The sequence below is a fragment of the Salvelinus alpinus genome, chromosome 2, assembly GCF_045679555.1.
Source record: "Salvelinus alpinus chromosome 2, SLU_Salpinus.1, whole genome shotgun sequence".
Classification (NCBI taxonomy): Eukaryota; Metazoa; Chordata; class Actinopteri; order Salmoniformes; family Salmonidae; genus Salvelinus; species Salvelinus alpinus.
In genome coordinates this window covers 65,351,901-65,365,213 of record NC_092087.1, presented here as the reverse complement: position 1 = coordinate 65,365,213, position 13,313 = coordinate 65,351,901, and the positions used below count along the sequence as shown (strand labels likewise).

At 40.7% G+C, this 13,313-nt stretch overlaps 1 protein-coding gene across 2 annotated transcripts in view; it reads left to right on the top strand.

The window, feature by feature from the left end:
* LOC139566933 (kinesin light chain 1-like) overlaps positions 1 to 13,313 on the top strand; it is a 31,085-nt gene that overhangs the window by 16,694 nt on the left and 1,078 nt on the right. Inside the window, exons 10-14 of one of the 2 annotated variants that reach the window (XM_071388313.1) lie at positions 1,840 to 1,889; positions 2,425 to 2,480; positions 2,617 to 2,725; positions 3,110 to 3,226; positions 8,876 to 9,000. In XM_071388313.1, the coding sequence (XP_071244414.1) occupies positions 1,840 to 1,889; positions 2,425 to 2,480; positions 2,617 to 2,725; positions 3,110 to 3,226; positions 8,876 to 9,000 (457 nt within the window). Of the gene's footprint in view, positions 1 to 1,839; positions 1,890 to 2,424; positions 2,481 to 2,616; positions 2,726 to 3,109; positions 3,227 to 5,420; positions 7,994 to 8,875; positions 9,001 to 13,313 lie in introns of those variants that run through there. The other variant, XM_071388323.1, reaches the window with a different exon arrangement.

Sequence of the window (13,313 nt, the reverse complement as noted above, 5' to 3'; positions counted from 1 at the left end):
CCGTTATTTCACACACAGCTAGTTTGCCAGCAGACAATGCTAACTGTGATTTGTCACATTTTGCCATCAATTGTTAGGATGGGTTATTATGACACCCAGTTAATGACAATGAAGTGTAGCGGTTCATTGCTAATGAGAACATAGTCAACATTCGACTTGAAGTACAGAATAGTGCAGGCTAGAGCAGACTGATTTTAAGAGCCGTTCAAGAAATACTTCGAAATAAATTTTGAATTTCTATATAAAGAAAGCAACTGGTTACTAAGAGTATAGAGTATATGAAAGGATTGTTTAAAAGATTTTATTTAAAAAAAAAAAATTTGATGTAAAGATTTTGAATATATTTAAGGGCAAAAAATTTACTTCTTCCCATATTGAATGTATTGGAAACTTTTTCCTATTTTCTAGCATTTGCAGCTGTATCTGATGTGCAGATGAATGATAGTTTTCATTTGAGGTGTTACGGATGATCGAAGTGCCATAAAAGGTCTTCTTGAACTTTCTCTCTAAATGCCATATGTCACATTGTAGGATAATCACTGAGCATGTGCATATGATACATAGCAATGAAGGTAAGTGGAAACATTGGTGGGGGTTTTCCCATAGTGAAAAATGCACATATCTGGAACAAGAACAAAATCCAACTTGGTTTACATAGGTGTTGCTTATTATATTGCTCACCATTTAATTATTTATTACCATTTGCGATACAGAGATATTTAAGTCTCGGTTTTGTGTGTCTTCATGCATGAGGGCATGGAATTGTCTAGACTTTGTTAGTTTCGTGTGTTTTTTTGTTTTGTTTTTTGTCTTGTGTAAAATTCCATACTTTGTTATACTTTATATAATAGTGGCATTGATTTTTTGGTTTTGGTATTTTTTGGTTCTTCTGTCATGAAGTCGTCTCTTATTTTAATTCTTTCTTTGGAAATCCCTTCTTGAAGTAGTGTGACACAATGCCTTCGTAACACTGTTATAGGATCACATGTATTTTTTATACATAACATACATGACCACTTATAACTACTAGCATAATACTTATGTCGCTGTAAAGAAAACAAAGGTTGGTTATCATACACTGTCCAAAGTTTGTCTTCATTATGATAGTGTTTTTCAGGCTGAACATGCCAAGATATTTTAAGTAAGCTACCACGTGTATTTTTCATTGTCTTTCACAGTCACATGTTATGTTGAGTTTATTGAATGTTTTTGACATTGACAATATTCTGTTCATTTTATTTTGACATTTTTATGAAATCAATTAAATATGCTTCATTTATTTTTTATCCATAATGAAATTAAATGCTTTCATCAAAGGTATATCTCCTCAAGATGTAACATGTGAAATGATGGGTTGACTTTGATTTGAGGTTTTAGTATTTTTACACACAAGTGCCTTTCATGCCTAATTTTTTTTTTTCACGCATTTCTTTTTCCATATTCTCAATAAATTTGAGGCAGAATTGTGACCTTGTCTCTCTCTTGAGTTTCTTACCATGCCAATATAATGCACGGTTAATTAACAAATAGGTCTCAATTGATTCTGTGAGGGGGTGGGGTGGGGATGAATTGGAGGGATTATCAGAACTCTGGTCTCTGTTTTAAACGCCGTTTCAACCTATCTCAAACCATTACTGAGATTGAGAGGTTGCGATACGATCTTGCGATACGATCTTGTCACACGAAAAAAAGGAACAAAGTTGAACTAATGTTGCCTACATGTCAGCAAGGTGCAGCTGTCTACGTCTGTATCCTACCATTTGTTCAACGCCTGTCTGTTACTCGTTGGGGATGTTTTTGCCAGCACACAGCACACCTTTCTCTTTCTCCTCTCTGCAGCTGAGAACAAACCCATCTGGATGCATGCCGAGGAGCGGGAGGAGTGCAAGGTAAAGTGTGTGTGAGCAAGCGGGCATGAACGGACATGTGGCAGGGGTGCCAATTTTTATAAGGAACGCCTATTTACTTGTCAATTCGGTCTGGTCCCGTGTTGCTCAGTTGGTAGAGCATGGCGCTTGAAATCACCAGGGTTGGGGGTTTAATTCCCATGGGGGACCAGTAAGAAAACATTCAAATGTATGTACTCACTGCTGTAAGTTGCTCTGGATAAGAGCATCTGCTAAATGACAAAAATTAGGGGGAAGAATGCTTATTTTGGGTAGACGCAGCGATATGACCTCATACACTGAGGCAGCAACTTCCTGCTAACTGAAACAACAAATAGCTTTTCCCAAGCACGCCTCAAGGGACGGTGCACATTGCTAACAGTCAGTAGTGGTGGTCTGGACAGGTTTAAATTCTGTTTTCTGTAAGCAGGATGTTGCCCCACTGTGTTTGATGTCAAATAGCTGAGTCATTTTGGAAAATGTGAGGTGTTTCCCTTTTTGTGGTGTTTTTTTCCCTTCTCTATCCCACTATCACCAGAGCAAAGACGGCTATGGAGATTATGGCGGCTGGTATAAAAACTGCAAGGTGAACAGGTAAAAAAATAAGTCCACTTAAAGACTTGGAAGCACTACCGAAGTAAAGGAATGGTACTGATTAGCATCTCTGTAGTCACTGCAGTGATTTTGAAGTGACCTTGGGTGTGTGTGTGTGTGTGTGTGTGTCTATCAGCCCCACTGTCAACACCACGCTACGTAATCTGGGAGCTCTGTACCGCCGGCAAGGCAAGATGGAGGCCGCTGAGACCCTGGAGGAGTGTGCCTTGAGGTCCCGAAAACAGGTCAGCTTCGCTCTCTCACACACACACACATTAACCCTCAAATGTATAAAAACGCACACACGTTCAAGCTTAAATCCACACTGAAATCCAAACTTGTGTATATTCAGTTATGGAAATGCTTGAACTGAATGTAGACATTCACAGAGACTTTAAGATCTATTGTTGCATATTGAGTATTACTATTTCCTTATTTCTTGCTTGCCTTTGATGCAGGGCACATCCGTACAGTATATTCATGGACTATTTTGCTTGATTGTGTGTTTGTGACTGCATGGTTTACAGATTTTTTTTTTTTTTTACCAATCAGTTGCACCAATTACTTTCAATAATAATGCAAGAACCAAAGGTGAAATTATATTGGAAGGATTTGTGTGTTTTGTTCAGGGTGGGGTGGAGCTGCAGAGAGACGGAGACAGGAGGAGGAGCAGGGAGAGTCTGAGCAGCGTAAAATATGAGAGCCCCTCCGAAGCAGGGGAGGACGGCAGCGTGGACTGGAACGGGGTGAGTGCACTGCACAGACACACACACCTAAGCCTTCTTATATTATTTAGGAAGGCATTGATTGAGTGCATATGTACTGTAAAATATATACTAAAGTATGTGGACACCCCTTCAAATTAGTATATTCGGCTATTTCACCGCCATGCAATCTCCATAGACAAACATTGGCAGTAGAATGGCCTTACTAAAGAGCTCAGTGACTTTCAACGTGGCACCGTCATAGGATGCCACCTTAACAAGTCAGTTCGTCAATTTCTGCCCTGCTAGAGCTGCCCCGCTCAACTGTAAGTGCTGTTATTGTGATGTGGAAATGTCTAGGAGCAACAACGGCTCAGCCGCGAAGTGGTAGGCAACACAAGCTCACAGAATGGGACAGTTGAAGTGCGTAAAAATCATCTGTCCTCACTCACTACCGAGTTCCAAACTGCCTTTTCAAGCAACGTCAGCACAATAACTGTTCGTTTGGGAGCTTCACGAAATGGGTTTCGATGGCAGTCCGATGGATGAACCCGGGTTTGGCGGATGCTAGGAGGACGCTACCTGCGCCAATGCATAGAGCCAACTGTAAAGTTTGGTGGAGAAGGAATAATGGTCTGAGGCTGTTTTTCATGGTTTGGGCTGGGCTGAGTTTCATGGTTTAGGCTAGGCCCCTTAGTTCCAGTGAAGGGAGATCTTAACGCTACAGCATACAATTACATTCTAGACGATTCTGTGCTTCCAACTTTGTGGCAACAGTTTGGGGAAGGCCCTTTCCTGTTTCAGCATGACAATGCCCTGTGCACAACGCCATACAGAAATGGTTTGTCGAGATTGGTGTGGAAGAACTTGACTGCCCTGTACAGAGCCCTGACCTCAACCCCATCGAACACCTTTGGAATGAATTGGAATGCTGACTGCGAGCCAGGCCTAATCGCCCAACATCAATGCCCAACCTCACTAATGCTCTTGTTGCTGAATGGAAGCAAGTCCCCGCAGCAATGTTCCAACATCTAGTGGAAAGCCTTCACAGAAGAGTGGAGGCTGTTATAGCAGCAAAGGGGGGACCAACTCGATATTAATGCCCATGATTTTGGAATGAGATGTTCGATGAGCACTTGTCAATCCAGAAGACATGTTATTAATAACCTAATATCCTCTAATAACATATATTATACTTGGTTTAATATATACTAGGTATACGTGACAGACTGACCAGGTGAAAGCTATAATCCCTTATACTTCAATCAGTGTAGATGAAGGGGAGGAGAAAGGTTGAAGAGGGATTTTTAAGCCTTGAGACATGGATTGTGCCATTCAGAGGGTGAATGGGCAAGGCAAAAAATGTAAGTGCCTTTGAACGGGGTATGGTAGTAGGTGCCAGGCGCACCGGTTTGTGTCAAGAACTGCAACGCTGCTGGGTTTTTCACCTTCAACAGTTTCCCGTGTGTATCAAGAATGGTCCACCACCCAAAGGATATCCAGCCAACTTGACAAGACTGTGGGAAGCATTGGAGTCAACATGGGCCAGCATCCCTGTGGAACTCTTTCGACACCTTGTAGAGTCCATGCCTTGACGAATTGAGGCTGTTCAATATTAGGAAGGTGTTCCTAGTGTTTAGTATACTCGGTGTATAATGGTTTCTTATCAGTTTTAAAGCAGATTCTCCACAGCCCTGCCCCCTACTGTAGATGGCTAGGTGCACGCTGCATTGCAGGGTGAGCAGACTGCCAAGGTGCCCCTCGAGTCCCACTGCGGTTCACACTGATTATGTCATTAGCTGACTCATCGATATTGCGTTCAGTGCAGCGTAGCGAATACTACAAAAGCTTTGTCTTCTCTAAACCCTTTCAAATGATTACTGTGATTTTTATAATTGTCAATCATTTGTGGCCCTACACGGTCCGTCTTCTACATTTAATTCTTTATGACAAATGCAAGTGTGCAGTCATGTTTGATACTGATTTGATTTATATTGGTCATAAAATAATGTTCTAAGCGTTGATCTTCTAATCTTGCTATGTTCCTCTAGAATGGTGTGTTAACCTTGTGTTTTTCTGCCTGTATTTTTCTTCTTTCTCTTTTTTGTTGTATCGGTCTTTCTCCCCATTCTGTTTCTCTCACTCTCTCCTCAATCTCTCTTGTATCGGTCTCTTTCGCTCTCCACTTTTCTTCTTGTTCTCTTCTCTCTTTGTCCTTCGTTCATTCATTCATTAGGCCTAAATCAGCGGGATGACCTTCCTCCGCCTCACTCTTCTCAACCAATCAAGCCAACCAATCAAAACCACGCCAATCGAATCAAAATGGATGCCCCTCGTCATTTCCTCTGTGTGAAGCCTCTTCTAATATCTCATGGAGGACTCCTCCTTCATCCCCACTCCAAATCCTGGCCCAAACTGATTATCCCTTTCACCGCTCCCTCTCTCTCCCCTCCTTTGTCTCTCTCACACTGCCACGCATGTTCTCTATCTTCCACACTCTACCTCTTGTCTCTTGCCATCTTCTTCTTGTGTTTTCTTTATCCCTCTTTTTCTCTCTAGTTATCTTCCTCGCTCATTCATGCCCACTGATTTCTCTCATCGTGCTGCATCATCTTTCAGCCCTTCTCTTCCTCTATCCATCTCTCCCCCTCTGTCTCTCCCTTTCTCTTGCTGTGTCATCACTTGTATAGTGTGTATGATATTCTAACCAATAAGAGATGTTGGACAGTGGCACCAGAGGCCAATTGAACACTGGAAACTTACCTATCAAAGCTTCGGATTGGTTGTTTGATTTTCCCTCTTCTGTTCTCCTTGTATGCAAATACGATTGTTTTTAAATTGATTTTCATATTTCCAACAAGCAGTTATAACGGCATCAATTATTAGTCCACTACCATCAGAATTTTTACCCCGTTTTGTCGCGATAACATTATTTGCCACTGAAGAGCAACTAGCTACAGTAGTGGTTTATATTTAGCTGCAGCCAGCTTTCTGTCCTGACATTTGACCGGGATTCAACTACCTAGGTGCCTTTTTTATTATTTTCACTAATTTTCTCATCTTGCTACTTGTTTTAAGTGTGACCGTGACCCTTGTAAAATATGTATGCGTACTATTATGTTATATAGGAGCAAGTGTAAGAAAATAAACAAATATTGTGACACTGTTATGATTCCAAGTCACGTCGCCACTTGCAAGCACCTTTTGAGTTTACACATCGATGACTTGTGTTATTGAGATGAGTGTATCTGTCTCCTGTTTTTGTTTACTTTGAAATAGTTTCTTATATAGCATAGTGTTTATCATAATGCTTATTTCTTTGCATTGTCCCTCTAAGCAATTGCTTAATATTTTAAGCTATTATTATTATTATTATATAGGCATAAGTTTGTCATTGCCTGCCTATGGTATTGACTTTTTAAAGAGGAACAGCTTGCTAACTGTGGAATAAATGTTTGAATTTAATGGCATTTTGCAAATTGCTTCTCCAAACCCATATCTTGAAAAATATATAATATGTAATTATGCGCCAAGCAAGAGATATTGTTTCATGTTTTGAAGTAGCCATTGAAAAGGGACTCAAACAGCAGAAACACACAAATTAATGTACACTGCCGCACAAAGTTGTTGTATTTGACTTTGTAAGCTTGAGGGAAATTTCGTGAGGTCCATTATTTGGATTTAGCTTGATGGTCCTCTTGTTCCTCACACAGCTCTCCCTCTTGTTATCCTCTCGTCTTAAAATCCTACTTTACGCTGCCATGGCGTAAGGCAGTCATAACAGCTTATGTTAGTTTATGACACCACTATGAACAGCCAAGGCACACATGAAATGACCAAGGTTAGCTATCTTGTCAGCCAACAACCTAGTTACCTTGAACACAGTAACATGTGACCTAGCTGGCTGCTCAAAAGCTATACGTTATAAATTGACATTGGATTTTATGAACGCTGCTGATGACTATTATGCTATGCTTATAGCAGCTTAAAGATCGACTTTCAGTTGGGGATTGAAGTTGGGTGTGATCATATTGTGAGGTGTCGTTGAACAGTTATGTTTCCTCACTGTAAAAATGTTTCAAACAACGCTGTTTCTTGAAATGTACTCACGGATGTCCACTACTTGTCCCAGTTTCTTTTATATTTCCCATGTTTGTCACTTTTAGTTTAGTTAGTATAAATATAGAATGAGGGGAAACAATGTATTTTAGTGTAGTACTTGTAACTAACCTTCTAGCTAGCCAGTCGTTTCAGCATTAGCCAACACCACCAAATTGAAGTTGCCTGTATGCCATGTTATTACTCTAAGCACTTTAAAGAATATATAATAACTGTTTCACAATCAGTGCAGGTCTATACTCAATCATAGTACATTTACAGATAATGGTTTAAAAGAAAGTGCATGTGCTATACCAAAACAGATGCGGTACTATGAGTTAAAATAGTTCATGTGTAGTTAAAAGTAATTACACTATTGTTACCATATGAAAATGCAATTCCACCTAACTGTGGCATTTTAGCATCTCAGTGAACACTGCTAACAGATTTAAAATATATATATATATATAAAATTAGCAGTAATAGTAGAGCTAGCCAATTCTGACACTGGCTGGTAGGCCTATGTAGTGGAGCAATTTTGCTGTGTCATATTTTTTTCATCGGTCCATCTGTAGAACGTTGTGCTCACCATTACTGATTCTCCTGTCACGGCATTGTGTAGGCCTACGCACACCCTCGCTTGTTGTGTTGTGATGAATGTGTCTCTTAACCTTGTTTGACATCGACTGAAAATAAAGACTTTCATTTTGGGCTTTTCTTTGGCTGGATGCTTGTGTAAACCAACCTGAGGGGGAACCGCACATCCGATATGCTCTCCTCCCTCCCTCTGGAGTCCATTGACCTATCACTACCCGGAAGCTCTGGCACATGATAGCTTCTCTGCCATACTAAAAATGTATCACACAGCAATAGGCTGCAGATTAATCCAATTACATTTCACCACCTTGTACATTCTCCCTTGAAGTTTGGACTTAGTGTCAGTTTAAGGACTGAAGGTTTCAGTGGGTCATCAAAGACTAGTTTCTCAAAGCAAAGAACAATTCTACAGCTTCATCTTATTCATGGATTCTTGTTTGAAATGTACAGTTATCTTCAACACACTGTAAATTCCTATCTCTCCTGCCCCCTACTGGAGAAGTACTGATTTTGAAATAATGCCCTTGACTATGCCTTAGCGAGGGCAGGGTTTGGTAGCTTCTTCTCATCTGCAGCCTTCATTTGTACTGGTCTGAAAAATACTGAACAGTATAAAACCATAGGGTGGCTACCAATTTGTGGACTTGATTTTTAATCGTCCAGTACTATCCCTAACCCACCATAACAGATGAAGGAAAGGAGACATGGTGAGTATGAGTAAGCCACTTTACTAGATTGAGATACAACCCTGGAGAGCTACAAGGTCTGCATGTTTTTGTTCTAGGGCCAGCGCAAAAAAACACATTGGGTATGGTGAAGGAAGTTTCAGGCCGGCAGCCTAGATTTATTGCTGATGCTTTTTGGAGACAATTTGTCAAAGCAATCTGATATGTTTGGGCTGGACTGGAATAAAAATGTGCACACCCCCTGGGGTCTATCAGGAATGGATTGGGAGACTGAGTTTACAGGACTGTCTGACCCTGGGCGTTGTTTCAGGATGGCAGTTGGGTTTTGAGGAGAGCAGGATCGATGGGGAGGCTCCGGGACGTCATACGGCGAAGCAGCGAGATGCTGGTGAAGAAACTACAGGGGAACGGTCCCCCCGACCCACGCAACCCCCAGTAAGAGAGACAAACATGCACAAACACACAGTACCTAGTGAGTCCTCACACCCCATGCACAGTTAACATTTTTGCTGCTTTAAAGGTACAACATGTAAGACTTTTTCATTCAATTGGCTCTAAATGGCCATAAAAGTGGCAAGGATCAGAGAATAAAATGCTTTGACAATTACATGATAACTTCAGACCCCAGTGTTGCCTCTGGCAAATCAAATCAAATTTGTCACATGCGCCAAATACAAGTGTAGACCTTACCTTGAAATGCTTACTTACAAGCCCTTAACCAACATTGCAGTTCAAGATGAGTTAAGGAAATATTTACCATAGAAACTGGTAAAGTCTGCAAAAACTTTAAAACAACATCAATGGAGAAGTCAACATACAAGTGTAAGTAAAAACAAATGCAAATAAGTTAAAAAATGTGCAACTAATGAACATGACGGCACACACACGTCTCGTAAAAAGTAATGTTTTTGTTTGGTTATCTTTTGGAAATTGTAGAAATAAAACATTTTCATTCTTCAGAAGTTCCAACTAGGCAGGCTAATGTTAGTTAGCTAATTAATTTGCTAGCTATCATACAGTAGGTATATATTAATAATTATATATTTAATATAAGTAGATATGCACTCATAATTGACTGTAGCGCATATAAAGCACCCACAAGCTACCGGTGGCTGAAAACACAATCATCGCGGGATGAACAAGTGACGAATTTCCGGCCAAGAGTGATCCATTTTAAAAATCATTCCTTCCTCCCTTGCCCTGCAAGTGTATATTCTTCAGACGTCATGATACGTCATCAGAAGTGTCCACTTAATTTGAGGGCTGAGGGGATAGGGTGTGTCTTTTAAGTGTTTGGCTACGTTTTATACTTGTAAAAGACACACCCTCCTCCACTTACCCTTGCCTTATGCCCTTGGGGGATTCCCGCGGCCACCTTTGTCGTTGTTGCAAATGATAAGCCAAACAAGGGAAGTTGGCAACGTAAACCCCTCAGCCCTCGTTCACTCCGGGCCTGAAACGCCCCATAATTCAATTTGCGATGATTGTACATCCTCTAAGAAAAGTTCGCCAAAACTTAACCAACACTTAATATGGAGAAGTCAACATACAAGTGTAAGTAAAAACTAATGTAAATAAGTTACAAATTGTGCTACTAATGCACATGACTGCTCAAACACGTGTCATAAAAGTAATGATGTTTTTGTTTGGTTAGCTTTTGGAAATCACACTTATACATTTGTAATTTTCGATTTACCTGATATAGTAGGATGGCCTTCGATGTCTATGTATGCGTTGTCTTCTAGCCAAGATATGAAATGCAATCATAATTGACTGTAACGCATATAAGGCACACACACCAGTTCCATGATGACTAAAAACACGATCGTGGGATGAAGAAGTGACAAATTTCCTGGGCAGGAGCGGTCCATTTATAATGAATTCATTCTTCCCTTGCCCTGCAAATGTCAACTCGTCAGACGTCATGATTCGTCATCAGAAGTCCACTTAATTTGAGGGCTGAGGAGAGAGGGTGTGTCTTTTAAGTGTTTGGAATGCGGCCCAGAGTTCAATCCCCGCAGTCACGTATCCCAATGTTTCTCCCACCTGCCTGTATCCCAATCTAATTTCCATCATGAACTTTAGTACTAGGACATTTTCGCCAAAAACCTGGTTGCCTCTGCCAGGAGCCTGAAACTTGGCCGCAAGTGGATCTTCCAGCAAGACAATAACCCCAAATTGTTAATTGACCACTATGTTTTATTGCAATGGCCATCTCAGTCGCCGAACCCCATTTGAAAGCCTGTGATTTGAATTGAAGAGGGTTTTCCATAAGTGCAGACAAAGGATATCAAGGATCTGGACAGATTCTGTATGGAGGAATGGTCTAAGAGCACTCCCAATGTGTTCTCCAATCTCATATTTCTTTTTTGAATAAGTCTCAGTGTCATTATCTTCGCAAGAGGAAGGTCCTGGAGTATTAAACAGGGGTGCCAATATATTTGATCCTTGTCTTTTAGAGAGTTTTATTTATGTATTACTTGTTAAACAAAATCTATTTCTCTGAGCAATTGTATTAGTATAAAATATTATAATTGTAAAAAATAATATAAATTATATTGCTCAGTATTTATTATTTATTCTATACAATTTTTGTCTGCTAATCTTTTGCCAATAATTTTGGACCTGACTACATACTTTCGATCTGGTTTTAGACATTCAATTAGGGATGCACCGGTGTGGATATTCTGGGCTGTTACCGATATCCTATTTATTTTTTCATTTTATGGCCTTCTCAACCATTCTAGCACAGATAGAAGCTGCAGCCAAGTTGCTATGTTCATGAGGCTAATAAGAAAAGATGTGAAATGACTTGAATGTGGGAAAGGTTAAAAAAGATATATTTGCATCACAAAGTGGCTGAGGAAATTAGGTGCTTTGGCGGCTGAATGGGGCTTTAAATGCCAAAATAGCCAATAATGTCAAACGTGATTAATTTCAGTACAATGTTTCTCCCACCTGCCTGTATCCCCATCTGATTTCCATGCTGTCTCAATAGTGTCAAAATACCATTTTATATATATATAAAATGGTATTTTGACACTATTGAGATTATTGAGATATATACAGTGGGGAGAACAAGTATTTGATACACTGACAATTTTGCAGGTTTTCCTACTTACAAAGCATGTAGAGGTCTGTAATTTTTATCATAGGTACACTTCAACTGTGAGAGAAGGAATCTAAAACAAAAATCCAGAAAATCACATTGTATGATTTTTAATTAATTAATTTGCATTTTATTGCATGACATAAGTATTTGATACATCAGAAAAGCAGAACTGAATATTTGGTACAGAAACCTTAGTTTGCAATTACAGAGATCATACGTTTCCTGTAGTTCTTGACCAGGTTTGCACACACTGCAGCAGGGATTTTGGCCCACTCCTCCATACAGACCTTCTCCAGATCCTTCAGGTTTCGGGGCTGTCGCTGGGCAATACGGACTTTCGGCTCCCTCCAAAGATTTTCTATTGGGTTCAGGTCTGGAGACTGGCTAGGCCACTCCAGGACCTTGAGATGCTTCTTACGGAGCCACTCCTTAGTTGCCCTGGCTGTGTGTTTCGGGTCGTTGTCATGCTGGAAGACCCAGCCACGACCCATCTTCAATGCTCTTACTGAGGGAAGGAGGTTGTTGGTCAAGATCTCGCGATACATGGCCCCGTCCATCCTCCCTTCAATACGGTGCAGTCGTCCTGTCCCCTTTGCAGAAAAGCATCCCCAAAGAATGATGTTTCCACCTCCATGCTTCACGGTTGGGATGGTGTTCTTGGGGTTGTACTCATCCTTCTATTCCTCCAAACACGGCGAGTGGAGTTTAGAGCAAAAAGCTCTATTTTTGTCTCATCAGACCACATGACCTTCTCCCATTCCTCCTCTGGATCATCCAGATGGTCATTGGCAAACTTCAGACGGGCCTGGACATGCGCTGGCTTGAGCAGGGGGACCTTGCGTGCGCTGCAGGATTTTAATCCATGACGGCGTAGTGTGTTACTAATGGTTTTCTTTGAGACTGTGGTCCCAGCTCTCTTCAGGTCATTGACCAGGTCCTGCCGTGTAGTTCTGGGCTGATCCCTCACATTCCTCATGATCATTGATGCCCCACGAGGTGAGATCTTGCATGGAGCCCCAGACCGAGGGTGATTGACCGTCATCTTGAACTTCTTCCATTTTCTAATAATTGTGCCAACAGTTGTTGCCTTCTCACCAAGCTGCTTGGCTATTGTCCTGTAGCCCATCCCAGCCTTGTACAGGTCTACAATTTATCCCTGATGTCCTTACACAGCTCTCTGGTCTTGGCCATTGTGGAGAGGTTGGAGTCTGTTTGATTGAGTGTGTGGACAGGTGTCTTTTATACAGGTAACGAGTTCAAACAGGTGCAGTTAATACAGGTAATGAGTGGAGAACAGGAGGGCTTCTTAAAGAAAAACTAACAGGTCTGTGAGAGCCGGAATTCTTACTGGTTGGTAGGTGATCAAATACTTATGTCATGCAATAAAATGCAAATTAATTACTTAAAAATCATACAATGTGATTTTCTGGATTTTTGTTTTAGATTCCGTCTCTCACAGTTGAAGTGTACCTATGATAAAAATGACAGACCTCTACATGCTTTGTAAGTAGGAAAACCTGCAAAATCGGCAGTGTATCAAATACTTGTTCTCCCCACTGTATATATATATGTAGATGACAATATTCACACATTGGAGATTATTTTAACCAAGTATCTAAAAAAAAAAGTTTTATCC